This window comes from Passer montanus, unplaced genomic scaffold, assembly GCF_014805655.1.
Source record: "Passer montanus isolate IOZ18808 unplaced genomic scaffold, ASM1480565v1 scaffold55, whole genome shotgun sequence".
NCBI classification, from domain to species: domain Eukaryota; kingdom Metazoa; phylum Chordata; class Aves; order Passeriformes; family Passeridae; genus Passer; species Passer montanus.
The window spans coordinates 5,133,172-5,152,478 of record NW_024370485.1 but is presented as its reverse complement, the minus strand read 5'-3'; the positions used below and the strand labels follow the sequence as shown (position 1 = coordinate 5,152,478).

General features: G+C 41.3%; 1 protein-coding gene across 1 annotated transcript in view; it reads right to left on the bottom strand.

Moving 5' to 3' along the window:
- The window catches only part of NUAK1 (NUAK family kinase 1), a 46,806-nt gene that overhangs the window by 8,365 nt on the left and 19,134 nt on the right, over positions 1-19,307 (bottom strand). Inside the window, exons 3-5 of the mRNA XM_039725230.1 lie at positions 14,823-14,943; positions 4,443-4,594; positions 3,096-3,161 (exon numbers count right to left, since the gene is read on the bottom strand). Coding sequence (XP_039581164.1) covers positions 3,096-3,161; positions 4,443-4,594; positions 14,823-14,943 — 339 coding nt within the window. The remainder of the gene's footprint in view (positions 1-3,095; positions 3,162-4,442; positions 4,595-14,822; positions 14,944-19,307) is intronic.

Here is a 19,307-nt window from a genome sequence, read left to right as displayed (position 1 = left end):
AGGAACTGTCCTCATCCCTTCTGTGAACAAGGATGTTCAGTCTCACAAGTGTTTAAAGCTGATTTGATTCATTTGTGTCTGCTGCATTTAGTGGTTTTCAGTAAAAGTCTGCAGGAAATAGTACTGTATACAAGTCCATGAAAAAGCTAGTAATACACCCCAGATTGGATCACCTTTTTCCTCTCATTGCACTCCAACTCTGGCCTGTGGATATGCAGAACTCTTCAAAATGTGTACTTTTTGTTGCTTCCAGACACTGGCGTTTCCTTGTTGCTGTATTCTAACATGACTCTGCTTCCAGAGGTTTTTATTCATCATCACAACTCTTAAAAACAAAACAAACCCCTTCTTATGTCTTCACACTCATTTATGACGTTCATTTAATTATCTAAAGCTTAAGAATGGTTTCCAAGTGGGTATAGTAACAAGTAAAATGGTCTGGGGCCCTTTTAGGTTGGAGAATAATTTCTAATGGATTACTTGTCCTCTTTATTCCCTGATTTAAAAGTATTGTTGAAACTGCTGTACAGGGATCCATTTTTACAACATCCTATTTTTTCTTCACATTATTATGACATGTTTTTGTAAATCCTAATGCATAGATCACTGGCTTCATCAGAAGCATGTATTTAATTGCACATTGTACCCAAGAACAAAGAGATTCCTTTAATTTTCTCATTCTTAAAATCAAACCACCAATTTTGTGTTTGTAATCCACTGAATGAAATATAAATACTAGACAAGTACAGATAAGACTATCAATCCGTTTCTAGAAAATGCCTTCCCCTGAGTATTTGAAGCCTTCAGTCAATACCAAACCCCTGCATTTTTTTCTGCCTGAACAAACCACATGTAAATACTCGCAGAATGAGGACCTGATAAATTTACTCCTAATAAATAATTTACAGTTCCATATGTGTTTCCTTGCCAACGGTTACTGTTTAGTGAAACAAAGAAAAAGTGGGAAGTAAAATCCTGTGCAAGTAACACAGAAACCACAGCAACATATTCAAAGCTTCAGCATCAGGGAAATAGTGGCTGTATGTTTACCACCAAGTATTCAAAGCTGACCTTAGTCACAAGGTTTAGAAAAAGAGAGCACAGAGAAAAAGAAAAACCATACCAGAAGTCACCTCTTGAAGCAATACAAATTCTAACACTATTGACTGTAAGATGTACGAAATATCAATACCTTCCTGAGTTCAGTCTGTTTTTCAGTTTCATGAGACCCTTTGCACAAGTAGTGACTAGGGGACAGCCAAGAAGCCACTTGCCCATGCCAAGGCAGCCTTGCCTGCTCAGAGGCCTTAACATTGAAGAGATGTAGCTGAGGAAAGGCTGGAAATATGAAAAATACCTACAGCAGTTTAAACACAATGCAAGTCAGGAAAGGGAAACCCTCAAGAAAAGCACGTCCAAATGACTGGAAGGTAAGTGAGGAGGTAGAGCTACCTGCATTTCTTCCACAGCAATGCCACTCGCTATGGCAGCTGAAATGCATCTGTGCTTCTGAAGCCCTTGGGTCAGCTCCAGGTGTGGACCAGACAAAGCCACCTGTCCTTGCTCCATCCTTCCGCTCTACCCACAGGAGAACAACTCCCATAAAGGATACAGGGGCAGGAGCAGAGCTGTCTGACAAAGCTCAGTTCCCCAGAGGCTTGAGGAAGTGATTGGTTTTGCATATGAGGAGCACAGTGCAGATCCAGCCCTCCACAGCTAGCAAATTCCACAAATTCCTCTTTTCTCTCAAGAATTCTCTGATTAGCTGTGAAGATAGTTTGGCATGTAATGTGGAAAGAAAGGTCATCCTGCCTGCGGAAGCCTGATTCTTATACAATGTCCTAGAAAGGCTACGTTTTGTTTTCAGCACTGCTGAGAACGGCTCTGGCTGCTGCAGAGTCCCTGTAGAAACAGGAGAGGGGAGGTCTGCTCCAATGCTGCATGCTAACAGCAAAACATCTAAATATTGCACTGGATGGGCCTTCTGTAAGACTATTTTTGGAAACCACATATTTATGTGCCTTTAATCCACTAGCTGATTCAAGTTAGCTTCTGTCATCAGCGTTACACAGATGGCAGCTACCACATGTTACTTTCCATTTCCATTGCACATCAGCTCAAAATGAACACAGTCTCTCCACTGAAGCACAGAAACCAGTGCCTACAGCCCCAGGGCTTTCAGGGGAGACAAAAGGAAGACCCAGGCTATTTAGGTACTGGGCTAGGCAAGTAGCTCCTTGATTACTTTTTTAATTAAATAAGGATGCTCAAGCATCAACAGAAACTCTTTGGTGTTCCTCCCTCTGGTTGTTTGTCCATGGATGAGCACATCCAGCCACTCTTACATCCAGCAACCCAAGGAAGAACAAAGTTGAAAGTGAAACAGGCTCAGCCACCTGGAAATTACTTATTTTATAGAGGAATATAGATAGGATATATATAGGAAATTACTCTGGAAATTAAATCTCTGCATTATTTAACTTTGTGCTACAGCTATAAACAATACAAGAAAAAGACAGGAAAAAAGGTCATTCTCATGGTTTCACTGGGGAGAAAAGGCATGGAAATGACATCACTGACATCACTATCCAAAGTATACGTTTGTGTCTGAAGTTCCAAGGCCATTTCCTAATGAAGCACATGTGCTTTACTAGGTTTATTTTGAAACTCTATTTGCTTATTTTCCAGCCATGATCAAAAGAACATTCAGACTGTTCTGCAGGAGGCACTTGAACCCTGTAGACCAGATCAGTTTTTTCCTAGCCCCAGAAGCAGCCAGCAATAATATCATTTGTACAATAAACCTGATTGCACAAAATGCTCTGCTGTTTTCTACCAGTGGGTAGATACTGCATTGGGATTCGTGGCCTTTGCATGGCAGGACAGGGCTTTCACCTCTGAAGTATGCAAAGCTTCATTTAGTGTGTGTTGCTGGGAATCAGTGGTGTCTTCCCCCAACCTCCAAAACTCTGAGCCTCTTGCCAGATGCTGTTGCTTAGCAGCTGTTACCATAACAATGGTTCTTCTAATACCTTGGGTAAAAATTTTATAAAACATGCAAATCCATTCTGAGAAACTGAGAAAAAGAATCCTACCTTTATATTAAAATTGTCATCAAGAAGAATGTTTTCCAATTTTAGGTCCCTGTGGACAACACCATTCTGAAACAAGGAAGAAAAAAACGGGGAAGAGCATGAGAAAATATTGGAAAAATTAAAGGTGAGCTGTCAGGGTGGTCTTTGCATCTACATTTCAGGGCTGATTTGACTGTCATAACACTCATGGCCCAGTCACTAGTGGCAGGCGCTGTATTAGTCACTTGGTGTGTGGTTAAGGGAAGAATGACTGGAATCTGTCCTCCCACAGACACTCTGAAACAGCAGGGGGTGGGGGGGCGGAGGGCTGGGGGTGTTTTTTCAGAACTTAATTTCATCCTGGATCCTGTCCCCACTGTGTGAAAGCAGGATATTCCTCCCAGGCACCAGAAACCAATATCTGTCAATGATGTCAGCCCCTACAAAAGCCCTCATTTCTTCAATGAGCAGCCACGTGGATGTGGATCAGAGGACTGAAAATGTTAGGGATGGAAGCAAACAGACTGGGTCTAGGTCAGAGCCTTCTTTACAGAAACTTGGGAAAATTAAATGCATCAGAAATGGCACTGCAGCTTTTCAGCACTATGCAGTGAGGACTTTGAGAAATCCCATTTTTATCAGAATTCAAGTAGAGACTTAATGTTTTAAGAATTTAAATTAAAATTGTGTTAGCTGCTCATTGCCTTTAGCCTCATACAAGTTTTGGCTCTATGCAGTTGTTTCATAACAGGGATAAAAGGTCCACGACAGCCAGCCACCTACCTTGGATTTAATTACTTAATTTGTTATTCCAAGTGGGTACCATGATGGATAAGGTCATTAGGAAATGGTATCTTTCCTGCTACATCTGGAAAAGTTACTTTTAGCTATCCAGAATGAGTATATACTAAAGCTCACACATCAACCTCATAGCCTTCTCTTGGCTTTTTCCTTTCATATATTATATCTCCTATTCTAAAGTTGTTTACTAGTATATTCAAATTGCAAACTAATATTTTTCTGAATGCATTAACATTAATGCTGTAGAGGTTATATGGGATGCCTTCTTTAGTTGATGTTGTAATTTCTGAGTTTTTAAATGTCAGGAGAATTATTTTAAAGGCAAAAATGCAAGGTAGGCCTAAAGTAAGGGTGTGTCTGGTATCTGTCATAGCACAGGAAAACATCATTAGTCTTTAAAAATGGACTAGTTCTGTGTAGTGCTTTTAATGAAGATGTCCTGTTGCACTGATAAAATCATGTACTCTGATACTTAATAATGAATGCTGCTGCCTCAGACATGCTTTGAAATATATGCCAGCAATCAGCCTTGAAAGAGCATTTTTCACCGTGAAACCCTTTGCTCACCTTGTGGCAGTAATGCACAGCAGAGACTATTTGTCGGAAGAAGTGTCTTGTCTCTCTTTCGCTTAATCGCCGCCTCTCACTGATGTAATCGTACAGCTCTCCCTTACTTGCATACTCCATGATGATCACAATCTTATCTTTATTTTCAAACACTGCACAGAAGAAAAGAAAAAAGCATCACAGTTGATTCAATACATTTGAAAATTGACACTTGAAAGAGTAAAGAAGACTCAGGATGTCTGATCTTAGACCACCACTGAGGGCTGGAAAGATGTACTAACAAATCCCACTGTAAAAAGCCAGTTCCAAAGCTACTTTTTACCAGAGGAAGATTACAACATCTCAGACCAAGAGAAGGAAGCTGAGTTTATCCTCTCTTTCATATGGCTACATGAACCTCTTTGTCTCAAATAATATGGGGTCACAAGGTGGTCAAGTCAACTTATCCTAGTGAGGTGAGGTGTGGACACTTGTGCCAGTAATACTTTAATAACAGCTCCTGCTCCAGCACAGAATTCCTTCTACAAGTAGCCCACTTGAGGCCAGAGGACAGAAGCAGACAGGAGCCTTTATATCATTTGGAAAGGGTTCATAGAAGGCACAATAAATTCTTGTCTTCAGTAACTGATACAGGATTGCCATTTGGCTTACAATGACTGTTGGTTGGCTTTCACCTACCACCAAAATCCATAAAGTATCCAATTGATGGATGTGCCTTCCTCCATCCCAACTCTGTGTGACAGCATAGTAGGACACCTGAGCTTGCTGTGGCTGCAGCACCTCCAGAAGAGTACAGCTCTTGTCAGTGTGGCTCTGTACTCTGTCTCATGCAACCAACTCTTCCTCAAGCTTCCTTACCCCCTGCCCCTACCATGTGTCCCACTGCATGTCACAGACTGCACGCTGTAATCCTCTGTCGCTTGCGCAGAGCCGGCAGCAATGCACAATTCCAGCGTAAGCAGAGCAAGGAAAATCATCTCATACACGTCACAGCCCAACTCTCCTTCAGGGCTGAGAGTATGCCGTGTCACATGCTGTCAAGGACTTCGCTGTGAGTGGCAGATAACCAATATTTAATCTAGTAAAGCAGGCTGTGAATAGTCTGGAATTGCTGTAATGTCCTGGCTGCTAAATAGTTCTTTTTTGTCAGCGAAAATCCATTGCAACCCACTGGAAACTTCCTGCACCTGCCATAAGTAACCACTGTTACATGAAAACATGGTAATTTTCCTTTTCTTTTTATCTGTGGCAGCCCTGGTCATAGTGGTAGCAAGACGTATACAAATTAATAAGGTTAAAGGGTTTATTACAAACAGATGCTAGTTTTGACCAGCCCTACTGTAATGATGCCTTCTTATATCTCTTTATCAAAGCTCAGACAGTAGTCTTTGGTGATTAAAAAACCCCAGAATTAAGCTTCAGCTTTTGCAGTGAAATGTGAAGCTGCCTCTCTTAACACACAGATATTTACTTCTCTTAGGCCTTGTCTCATGTCCTCTCACACCTTGTCACTGAAATCTACAAGCCAAAGCCTCTGCAGTTCACTCTAACACCCCTGAATCCCAGCCAAACAGCTCTGATAAAAGAGAGAGCAAACAGCCAGATAAAATTGGCTGCTTACTTGTCTGCTGGCCTCACTGTACCCCGAAGCAGAGGCCTCTGCCAGCGATTACATCCTATGTGCATCCTCATTAGCAATAAACTTCGGAAACTGGGAAAGCCGTCTCTGGATGGATTATACGTACAGTATCCTCTCCAAGAATGACAGAATGATATTGTCTGGGAAAAACTGAACATGCCCCGTGTCATACAGGGAAGTGGTGTGATAAAACAGTAATGCACACATTCACTTCTCTAAGCTCAGAAATGCTTGTTAGGTACAGGCTTGTTTAAGAAGGCAAAAAGAAATAGTAAGCTGAGACAAATCCCTGAAAATGCCCTCATATAGGACATATTATTTAAAACAAACACATAAACCACACAACAACAACAAAATTTCCCTGAAACCCGGGCTGATTCCATGAGTTAGCGGTTACTGTATCACGCACATACAGGTGAAGTTGCCACATGGCACAGACGATCTCAGTGTACTTTCATGGAAATGCATATCCCAAGCAGTTCCAACTGAGGACAACCCTCAGCTCGGAGGCACATTTGCCCTTGGCTCTTCTTGCCCCACTCCCCCAAAAGCTGATGCCCCACCAGGTGTTCAGTGCTGCTGATGACAGTAACAGCAACAACAGCCCTGCCACGATAGAGCATTCTTCCAGGCTGTGTTTTTATGAAAGCTTTGCCTTTATTACTCAGTCCTAAGAGTTTTCTCAAATCATCCTTGATTTTCTAAAGTTTTAAATCCTAAAATGTAATTCTTTTGGACTCAAATTTGCCATATTAATACAAGTCTTGATCCAGATGTATTTTCCAATATTTCTACAGAAATGAGGTGGAAAGCATTTGGTTTGGAGGAATGTGCATTCAAAGGCACTTTACATTTCAGATTTTCTCTTACACCCTCTAGGAAACTGAGATAACACTATCAAGTTGAATTTAGGAAAGCATAAATCCCGGTTCCAAATTTCAAATATTTGTCACAAAGCCGCACTAGAATCAGTGGAAACAGAATTATTGCAAAAACTCGTATTTGGCTTTCAGTTTACTGGCACGCTTTTCTTCATGAGGAGGAATTTTGAGAGGGAAACTATCCTTGAACTTGGGTAACATTACAGAGGCCTCCTCACCATCATCATAGCTGAACAATTACAGAATTAAATTGTTTCTCCACCCAGAAGCAGAGGTGAATAGGGAGGCGGTTTTTTACAACTGCATCATTTCACGTCAGAGCATCTCCACTGCATGGGCTGAACCTCAGGAGTGGACATGCAGCTATTTCCTGCAGAGAGGGAACTGAACAGCAGACAAAAAAATGAGAGCTACAGCTGAAGGAAGAGGAGGTTGAAAGGCAGTGGGATTTATTCCTATACACACACGGCCTTAAAGAGGAATTTAGTGGTCATGACTATCAGGCAAATGACAAGGTGGTATTCTGGCAAGTCTCACACCATCAGCCAAGTACACCATGAATTTTCACAGTAGTATTAGGATGCCAAGCAGGTTTCAAACAGGCACTTCTGAATTTCGCTTCTGAGCACAGCATGTAGTTTTATAAACATATGCTCAAGAAAGCCTTGTGGCCAATGGCTGGAGGAAGAGAAGAGGGCATTAATTAAAGGCTGGATTGACTTACTGCAAAGAATAATGAGGTAATAAATATACTGCCCTGTTAGCACCTGGGCTGTAACCTGTGGGCTGATGATGGACGGGTTGCCTCCATATAGCTTCTGAGACTGCTTGGTTCACTCTTTGTTTTTGCTGATGATTTATTACCTGCCATCCTACTGCATATTCATTCTGAAACTCACCCCCACCTAGAAGTGTGCCTGAACCCTGGCTGCACGTACTGCCAGCAGAGAAGCATGGCTCTGGCAGGCTCCTGAACTCCAGGAACCTCCCAAATCTTGCTATTTCTGGGACAGCCATGTCATATAAGCCTGCTCCACAGCCCAGAGCAAGGTCAAGGGACGGAGACCATGTATGACTAAGGTGGGGCTGCTTTAGCTTCTTTCAAACCATCAGTACTCTGTAAACGGCTAGCCAAATTAGACACGCAGAGAACTGTCAGTACCAACACCTATACATGGATAGCAGGAGAGATGGCCTGCCAATTAAGAATCAAGATAGGGGGGTTGCTTAGATACAAGGCACAAGCTTCACCTATTAGAGGGGACAAGAAATGCTTGCTACCGGCTGTCATCTATTTCTGAGCTGCGGTGTTTATTTTCACCACTCTGCAAGCTGAGATACTCTGAGAGCTGCAACAAGACCTTGATGTGGTGGGAGGACTGCTGCACTGCCTCAGCCATAGCGGTCAAGTGCTGCTGCAGAGTAGTGCTTGCAAATCACTACTACTCCTTAGCAGACAGAGCCTGCCAGCTGAAGGATTGACTGTGGAGGTGGCTGCACTTTATGTGGCCACAGGGGAGGAAGCAGGGACAGCAGTGTGAGAGCACATCAGGAACCAGGAACGGGAATAGCATGAACCTCATGGCGTAAGGAACAACGTGACTGTGTCCCCAGGAGATGAGCAAAGGACAAGGACATTGGCCACAGCAAGATGGAGAAACAGCATTTTCGAGGGCTGCAGGTCTGCTTGGGCTTGGTCTGGTCAAAACCACTTGGTTTTGGTTTCCAAAAGCCTTGTAAACACAAGCAGCAAAGGGTGCTTAACATAGAGTAGTCAAAGATTTCTTACTTTTCTTTAAATGCCACTCTTAACTCTAACATGTTTGTTTCTCTTTTAAAAGTGACCGAGAAAAAGTCTATACCTCTGGGCTGATAATTGAAACCACATCTGCTGACTTCAAAGTTCCTTGAAGAACATAAATGTGAAATTGGGAAAGAATTTCACTTTTCACTATCAAAGAGATATCTGAGACAAAGTACACTTTGTAACGTGAACAACCTGTCCCTCTTTCACAGGTTGTTCTACTATAGTAATAGCTCTTGCATATAATCTCTCCACTTATTTATAGTTAGAGGCTGTGAAATTATGAACTCAGCTTCTATCTACAGCCTTCTATTTTCCAAATAGTGCTGGTTGACCTCTTGCTCATCAGTACTCTTCTTTTCAACACTACTGCCAAATTCATCCCTCTAGCTACACCAAAGTCACCTTCTCTGAAACTCATGGGACAAGTCCAACATCAAACGAACACACTCACTGTATTTCTTCTCTGCTAAAATGTGCTTCACTATAAAACTGTTAAAAGTCCAGATGGGCATGGTTTGCAAACATCAGTGAGAAAGGTTTAATGGTACACCGTACACCTCTCTATTAGGACAATTCATTTTGGACTGACTTACTACCAAAATAAAAAAAAAGGCAGGAGGTTTTTGCCCTTCCTCCAAGCTCATAGAATACTAAAGTCAGTGAGTGCTGAGGGTGGTGGATTCCTTTCCCCTGCCAAAGGACTATCTCCTCGTGGGCCGATTCCATTTGGTTTACATGTAACCCTGGGGTAAGGATTTTAGTTTGTTAGTTTAAGAGGGGCGGCCAATCTCTTTGCACTGGAACCATTTGAATTCTCCTCATGCCTTTGCTCTCTATCAGAGCAATCTCCTAAATTAGTTCCAGTATGTTGACATTCCTTCCATCTGGTGTCTTTCCATTCAGTGGTATTTTTATTACTCTCCTAACAGCCGCAGACAGAAGTACCTTTCCACTGCTACAAAATGCTCTTTTATTAAAGGTCAGCCAAATCAAAAGAACAAGCAAGTTTGTTTTTAATTTTGGAGATGCAGACTAGAATAACCTTTTCATTCAGAAAATTCATGTATGACCCACTTACCTCACTTGTGTAATAAGCCTTGAATTATTCTTCAAAAATCATGTGAGTACTGAAAACTGTCCTTTACCTTAGAAATTCAGCCCGATTCAGCTTTTGTGTTTTTGACTGTTTTACAACCCCCGGCATAATTTTTATTTTAGCTGGGTTTTTTTTAATCTCTATTTTTAACAGAGAATATAGCAGACATGAAAATATCCCAGATCCAATGAGAAAACCACATATATGCATACACATAAATTTATGCATTTGCTTAATTATAATTGAAGATATCAAGATATAAAGTATGTGTTTTAATGCTAAACTTGTGTTAAACTGTTTTCCTGAATTATGGCCTTATTCAGCCAAATTGCATCTCCTTTTAAATTAAAGGAACGTAGTTAAGATCCTGCAATAATCTTTTAAAATCAGACAGCATGCCATAATTTACTCCCCAGTGAGAAGATTAAATCAGAATGGGAACTATTATCCTTGGTGAAGTTGTTTCTCACAGAGCAAGACTGAGGATATGTAGATTATAATGGTTTGCTCTTTAGAAGGAAGGAAAAATGACAGTTGCTAATCTGGCCACAATAACATGTTACACTAATTGACTTTGTTTCGGCACAGAATACAAGCACTACCTCCCTTTTATTTAAATATTATTTAAACTGTTGAGGAACTTCAGAGAAGTATATTTACATTGCTATGGTAGGACTGTGTAAATGGGAAGATGGAAATAAATTTCACCGCTGCTGGTAATCAGCATGACATTTAAACTGGACCTGCCTGTGATCTCACACATTTGAGTTTGTCATGTCCGATGAAGGCTGTTTAGGTGATCACCCTGAATGGCAGGAAATTCATAAAGCTGGGTTATGGTAACCAATGAGTTAAATTTGTTTATTCTTGTTTCATTAGTATCTCCAGACACTTGAAATATTACTTGATGTTCTTGGATGTTATCAACTGAAAACAATGAGAATAAAGCACTCAAAAGTCAAAAGCCTACATAATCAGAGGAAATCAATTAGAAATGTGGTTAAACACTATCACTACTGAAGTACTTTCTCTTGGCCAAAAAAAAGAATCATTTCAGCTTTTCAACTTCCCACATTCTTGATTAAAGGCCAGTCATCCACGTGATGTTTAAAGGGACTCGTGGCTTTTTCAGGTGTTTTGCACACAGAAGGGGTGGGGTCATTAGGCACCAAAGTTTGTTTTGATTATGTCTGAAAACCAGGAGATAGCAAGGGCTTGGACAGAGGCTGGGATCGCTCTGAACTGTCACAGCCTGAGATAGGTGACTGTTTTGCCACCCTGGCCCCTGGCTGCTGCCCCACCCTGAGGTCCACATGCAGCTGATGGCAGGAGACACTTGTCTGAGCCAGCACTGCTGCAGGGATGAAGTCCCTCAGCAATGGCTTGTGTCCACACACCTTTAACAGCTGCCACACAGGCAGATTTCTGACAATGCAGCTGGTTTTGCTGATGATATGGTGACTTGACTGACACAGCTTCCCACACTGGAGACAGGCCTATGTGTGTGTGAAACACCAAGTGTGTTTATGCTTTGTCGCATGAAGTCTGGTGCAAAGCGTGACACTGAACATGTATTTGGCAAGTGCAGTGAGTATCCTGGACTACTATGCCACTGCTGTTACACACTGTCAAATTATCTCCTAGTGCCTTCGGGGTTTGAAAGTAGAGCTGAACCAGTCTCCTGATTAAGCATGTAACCTAGCTCAAGCCATTGTGAACTGGCAGACACATGGAGAATCTCTCTGCTTTTTCTTAAGAGTAGCAAAAATGCAACCTAGAAAAAAAAGAGTGCATCTTACTTGGGAGATCCATATTTTGTGCTTTGTTAATGCAAAGTGTGCAGCACTCTTATAAGCATCCTGGCCCCAAGTCAGCGGAGCACTTCAGCACACATTTTCCTTCAGTTACTCGTTTACATTAATGCCATCATGTTCCATGAGCACCAAATTTTGATCCTAATGTTGATTCATTCTCCAGGGAAGATCTTCAGTAAACTATTTCTACAAACATGTTAGCTGATAGTCTGCTTACCTTTAAGTACATTTTGCAAAAGGGCAGACTTTTCTGTATGGTTATGCTGACCAAGGACAACTCTTTCAGCAAAGAAACAGTCATGCAGACAACTGTATTTCACACTACAAAGACTCAAGAGCCCACTCCTAAACGTATCAAGTGTAACTTCACCCTCATGATTGGCCCAACACGTGTTTTAATGTTTGCAGAATGTTCCTTCCCTGGTTTAACTTTTATAAAGTATTGCCAGATGAGGTAGATTTTGCACTCAAGCTACCCCTGGAAAAATATGTTAGCTCTCAAAGGCTTTATTATAAAATCCTGGAGTTTTCAAGGCAAAAAAGCAATAGGGCAATGGAAGGGTGAGGGGCAGGGGAGAGACAGACAGATGAATGGACAGAGGCATTATTCTATAAACTAAAATTTATGTGCTGAAATCAGAACACTGCCAGCAAAGCCAACTTTGTTTATCCAGTCCCTTTCAAGGAGTTTAAAGTCACTTAAAGGAGCACTTCCCTCACAGCCACACTTGGCAGATTGCCAATTACAGCCCTGCTGAGAGGATGGAATTTCTTTAGTCACAACTGTACATCTGCCCTGGCAGTAATGGGTAAGGTACATGCCTTATGATTAGGTTACAAAGAAGTACCTCTAAACTGGAAAGCTTGGTTTCCACACATCTGAATTTGCTTGGTATCAATAAAAAAAGATACGGAGCAAATTCAGATGTGTGGATACTTGTGTTTACATCAAGTAGACAAATTCAGAGGTTAATTGCTATTAGCAGGAAGGTCAAAAGGATACCTAAACAAGAGCCTACTCAAGGAAAACACATGTTTGTAAATGCAGTACAAAGAGCTTTCAAAGGTTATTACAAGGATATCCAGTGTTGTCCATGGTACGTACATCTGTACAACTTAGCACCTACAGAGAGAGCTGTCAGACATGCAGTGGCACGTCTGGAAACCTGTAGTAAAAATTTGTGAGATAGGAGTAAAATATCTATAGGATGGCTTCAGTCTTAAAATTAATCTGGTCTAAGTTAGTCAGCTAGACTCCAACAGGAGCCTCCAATATGTCATTTAGTCCACTTATCTGAAAAAAGGTCTCCCAGGAGGGAGCCAGCCACCCCGGGAAGATGCTGAACTCTCTTGACTAGAGACAGACACCAAACTTGTAGCATACACCAACTGCAGAAATGTTGGATTGCTTAATTTTAGTGAGATTAAGCCCATCTCTGAGGATTTACTGATTTCAACATTTTTTGTCAGGGGATAGCAATATTATCACTCTTTAGGAAAATCTATGTGTTTAAAGTCCAGCTTTGAAACGATAAAAATACTTTAGTCCTTGATGTAGTAGTCCCTTCACTTCATATCAAGTGAAGCTTCAAGAGAAGCTTCACACACACTCAAGGGCCCCTGAGGTCACACCCTCACCTCTGAGCAGTTCCTGTGGGTTCAGCTGCACAACCACACATCTTCCCAGTGCTACCATATCTTAAGTTACAGCATTGGCTGCTACAGGCCAAATACTGACTCTGACTGCTTGGAAAACACACCAGAATCTGATATAGGTGCTCATCCTCCTCAGACAAGATGAATTCTCCATCATGGAAGTCAACTGGCTTTGCTGCAGAAGCATTGCTCCTCCCTCCACACGGTCAGAGAGGGAACTTTTACTCCCACAGGACTTAGTGTCTGCTTCCTAAAAATGCTGTAATCTTTTTCACATTCACAAATATTTTAACTCGGGAAAAACTATTTTAAGTAAGGATGAAAAGGGCAACTGGTCAAAGAACCACAGCATAGCATACTTAATTTTTTTTCTTCCTGAGTTTCCATCCGTATTTGAAGTAACTTTTGTTCCATTTGCAACCTACATGCTGACACAGCATCCCTCCCCTTTTCTGTTCCTTTATCCTTTTATGAGTTTATTCAATAAAAAGACAGATACTCATCTCTTTTCAAGTACAAGAACATGCTTTTGAATAACTCAATATGAGATAGTGTAACAGTATGCCAAGACAGCCGTTGTTTTAATCAGTCGTATCAACTCTCTGAGCAGAGCTGCCATACACATCTCATCACCTTCTGCATTTACCTCACAGCTATGGAAATGTGTAGGACTACATTCAGGTTTCCTGTTCTTCACAGCAGAAAATGGGTGATCCCCAGGGATAAGACTACCTGACCCAGTTTCCTCTGAGCCTCTAGAATCTATATCCCACATCCAGCACGCAGACTCTCCCTCCCTGCAGCAACAGGCCTTTTGGCTGGCATCTTTTAGCACGCACATGGCATGACCCGTTGAGCTAGTGCTGAGACATAAACAAACTGGCAAATCTTCCCAGCTGTGTCCCAGGAAGAAAGGAGGTAGAGGAGGAAGACAGTATAAGGAAACAGGAATGATAAGCCAGCCATCAGACTGACAGGAAAGCGTGCAGGGGTGGACAGAAGCGGATGCTGGGATTCAGGGAGAAAAGTTGCAGTGACAGAAGTAGCAACTTGAACTGGCTGGTAAGGGAGGACCAAAGTCCTAGAGCAGGTAAGAGCAGTCCTGTGCAGTCCAGGGAAAATAAAGCAAACAGGGACTGCTCTAGGGGCTGGGAACACAAACAGACATCAGGCTGGTTCATGAGTGAGGGTGAAATGAAACTGAACTGTACAGTGGGAGCAAGGACATGAGGTGATACATGCAAGCATCTCCCACCTGTGACTGACACAGTGAACTCACACAAGAAGAAGCTCTTCCAAGCAAAGGTTTATGCATCTCTGAAACACTGGTAGCTCAGAGGGAAGGCAGTGCTCAAGGAAGTCTCGTTGGTAAGGGACGGGTTACACAAGGAGTAAGGGTTAGTTTGGTGCACGATCTCAAGAAACACGAACATCAGGTCTGCAAGAATGTAACAGAGCAGTCAGGGAGGAAAATCACATTCACTAACCTTCATATATGGTGATGATATGAGGGTGGCTGAGGGATGACATGATCTCAATCTCCCGTCTGATGTGAACCATATCTTGTTCATCCTTAATTTTGTCCTTACGAATGGATTTTATTGCAACCTGTAAATGCAGGAAATCAAGCATTATTCTTGGAACTGAACAGATGCATCTAATCCACTAAGAAGAGTTAAAAAATAAATACAGATGTTAGATGTTGGCAGAACGTGGAATGACCAAAGCAAACCTTTAAAATACAAACCTCTATGCTCCAGCTCCCTCGCTGTATAACAGTAAATACACTGTCATTACAGTGTAATGGCTGACATGAAATTTTGGGCTCTTCAAGTCTTAGGACTTTACTGAGGGGGAACACAGCATCCTTCAGAAAGATTTCTGTGCTAGCCTAAGCACTCTCCTTATGCAAATGGAAAAACTCCCCAAGAGATTTTGATGGGAAGCACGTTTGCTAAGACATGATTGCATCTGACAATTTCAAAAAGAAACTTTTGAGACAATTTCTTTGAAAAAACTTTGAGATCTCTGATGGAACAGAGGCAGGGAATCCAGGGTGCTGATTATGTATTGATATCCATGTTAATACATAAAGGAACCCATTAACACAGACTAGTCAATGCTTCTCTAAAGCTCAGGAGTTATGACTAATTCAAAAATCAGAATAAATAAATCTTTAAAATTTACATCTAAACTCGTCCTCATATAAACCCAAGCCTTCAGGCCCGACACAACACTTATGCAGTCACTGCAAAACCGTATCCTTCCTGCATCCTTCCTCAATCAGCAAGTTTTTTTACAAGCATATCATGTGACTGGATGTCTTTCCAAAAGGCAGGGTGGGAACAGAGGAAATGATAGCGGAACTTGCAATATAAATTCAAATTATAACAGTCCTTGTGAGTGTCTGTGTGTTGCCTGTGAAAAAAGGGCTTATCTGAACACCCCCATAAATAATCATGGAGGTCATCTCATGTCCTATAAGAAATGAAGAAAGCAACAATGCAGAGAAGCTGGCTGGAGAGGGAAGGTGAGGGCATTGTGCATACTGAATGGCAGCACGGCCTTTATTATACTCCATATTTACCCTTTATTGTTTTTTTAAGCTAGAGTTCAGGGAATAAATTATCAGCTAGCTTAAAAATCAACAATACATCTTTGAAAAACATCACTGACCTGCTGAGATGACCACCCTTTTATGGGTAAACCAAACTTGTGTCATTCTTTGCAGCCAACTAGTGTGGACTTCTCCTGGGAAAACATTTGTAAATCTATGATTTACGTTATTTCCCCAGTTACTCTAGAAAAAAAAATTTCACTGCCTACTTCAGTAATTGCAAGTGGCATGACCAGTATTGTTTTAGTTATATGATGTAGCATTGAGGATATTGAAGAAAGAAGAGAAAAACTTACAATATTATAAAATTGAAATGTACATAAACAGGAGCCAGTTTAAAGGATCAGGTTTCCTACAAAGCCTTCAACTCTGAAAAGCAACATTGTTCAAAAAAGCATTAAGCACATGCCCCATCCCCTTGAATTCCCAAAGACTGCTGCACATGCTTAAAATTAAGCTCTTGCTCAAGTGCTCCCCTACTTTGGGACAGCAGAACAAAAAGAAGTCAAGGGACAAAACAATTTGCATGTTAAAACCAAAACAATTATTTTTTTCCTCTTGACCCAAACATTTGGAATAGAGATTTTTAAAAGCAACAACATCGCTATAGTCTTCTTTACACGGCACATATTTCTAGAAAAGGTAATACAACAGATCTTAATTAAATGAGTGACCAAGATAGCCTCAAAGTAATTCTAGAGATGGAAAAGGCAACCAGCTCTAAAGATGACACTGGATTTTTCCCCTTCCCACGTTTGCACTGGTTCTGACTGCAAACGCAAATACACCCCGTATACAGAAGGATGTGGGTGGCTCTTGGAGCAGTATGTGCATTCCTGCAAGAAATAAATATAGACATGGGTAAAAACACATTTTTTATTAAAAGACAGCCTTGTACTTGGCTTGGAGGAAGAATTTAAGAAGGGTTTCATTGTCAAATATACAACGGGGAGCAAATTCTTCCCCATTCATGGCTGGTAAAGTAATAACAGCAGCCCAGAGGACATGCCAATCTCCTGATAACTTGACTGCATGCTTCACAGACAGGACTTTTGCACATCTACCCATAATTACTGCAACTGGCCTCTGCAGAATAATTTATTTAAGAAAACATATTTTTAGATACAAAAATGCAAACATGATTGAAAAATGTGGTGACACTTTGTAATTATATGTTTGGATCAAAATTCTAATGCAAAGAGATGTGTTGCCTGGGAAGATATTTTTTAACAGGACCAGAGAGTTTACAGTCTCACAACTCAAGCTGAAAATTAAGACACCTTAATTTATGAAGACTATTCCTAAAGGTTTACCCAAATTTCAAAGATGGTATTTAAGCTCTCCTGAAAGCATCATTTCCCAGTTGCAGGGGTAGAATGCAACAGCCCAGCCAAAGTACTTGGGATTTTGTCGGTGACATCCAGGCAAGGTGTCATCACAAATATAAGGAAAGAATACATGCTGAACACATCTCTTGGGTTTTTACATTCAAGACTTTCTCTTCCCTCACTTGGCACTTAGAAACAAGGAAAAACAATTAGCAAGTGTGCAATGTCTTTACTCCAGTGGTGTCAGCGGAGTCAGGGCAGCTCTAAGCATCCACCTGGCCATGGTCAGCCCATCCCCTGCCATCCTGGCACACAGCGAGAGCGCTGCGTGGGAGGCAGTGCCCCTTGTACCTTACCAGTACAAGCACTCGCAGAGAAGAGAGGTTTACTCACATGCACTAACACTGTCTATTTGCACAGCACATAAGCTGTAGCCATTTATTAGTTAAACCTTGATAAGCAAGTGGTGAAACAGCACAATTTATCCACTTTCAGAAGATGAGGAAATCGAAACAGAAAGGTGACATGACTCCTAAAGGAAATGAGGACAGTAAGGAAACAAGGACAGTATCACCCCAGAAACTGCTGCCTGCCTCTTCCTCCCAAAATGCGCAACACACCACAGAAGTACCTTATTCAACAAACCATCTGGTTATTAAAGGATGATTTCCTTTCCCCATGCTCAATTGCTATTTTTCTCCTCAAAAAGAGTGTCAGGAAAGTGAAAGGTTCAAAGGCATCTCAAAAAATACTTTTCACCCCATGCCATCTGCCTGGCGGCCTGCACAATCCCCAAGTGGATAGGTTGCACACTTCAAAGGCTACCAGCCATGCACAGCCTTGCTGGTGACCTGGTCTGAAAGGCCAAACAGGGGGTGATCGGTGTCAGCAGACTGTCACTGTCAGAGGTGGCATCCCAGAGCAGGATTAGTGGAGCAGGACAGCATTCATTCTAGCTCTTCCCTTCTAAGAAACAGATTTCTGCCAGTCAAGTCTTTCACATACACCAGTCTGCTCAGACCATGTCAGCAAGAATACTTGGGCTCAAGTCTACTGATGTGAAAAAAACAACACAAACAAGAAAGCAGCCCAGTTGGGTTTTATTCAGTATTTCATGGAAACATTACAAATCACAATCACATTCCAGCTATTTATTACGTATTTCATTCTGTTCATATCTGTGAACAAAATAAGACCTCTAGCTGTATGTTATGGTATCGGACTGTAAAACAAGCCTCCCTCCCAGGTATTCTAAAATATCAATAATATAACTTCTCTCATGAAATGTATTTCTTTCAGAAATATATTCCAGAAAATACATTTTCAAAGAGCATTTATGCTTTTAACACCAGACAGTGCTGGCTCAACTTTTCTAAACCCCACTTACAGGACTGCTGCATGATGGACCTGAATAACTTCAGCATAATAGGAAATAATGTCAATTGAGAAATACCTCATGAAAGAACTTGTTTGTTCATTCTTAAGGCTCCTTTCTTTCTTACTTGCCTGTTTTCTTGCTTTCTCTGAAAGCAGCGGCTTCACTGGAGCAACATCAAAATTTATTAAGGGTCACAGCCTATGAATCACGAGTACAGAAAAAGCAACACGCTTTTTACATCAGCTACATTAACTACTCCAAATATTCCAGCTCAATATCTGCAGAGAAAGTGCTATTAGTCCCTTTGGTACTCTCAAAACCCTGTACTTATACCTCTACCACACTTTTCAATATATTTTACAGGGTTTAAGACTTAGATAATTTAATTATAGTATTTTTAGTAACATTACTAGTGGAGGAATTTGTATTTTTCCTAGCTTCTTGTCTTAATGAGAATTTCAGATCACTCCAAGACCTTGCATTTAGAGAGAGTAACATATTAGATTCCTAATACTGAAATCTAAAGCCTCTCACCCCAACAAAACAGGTTCAAGTTCACCTAAACCCCCTATAGACATAGTATCCAATCTAGCAAAACACTTTAACACATGCCTAACTTCACACATGTGAGCAGGCCATTGACTTTTGT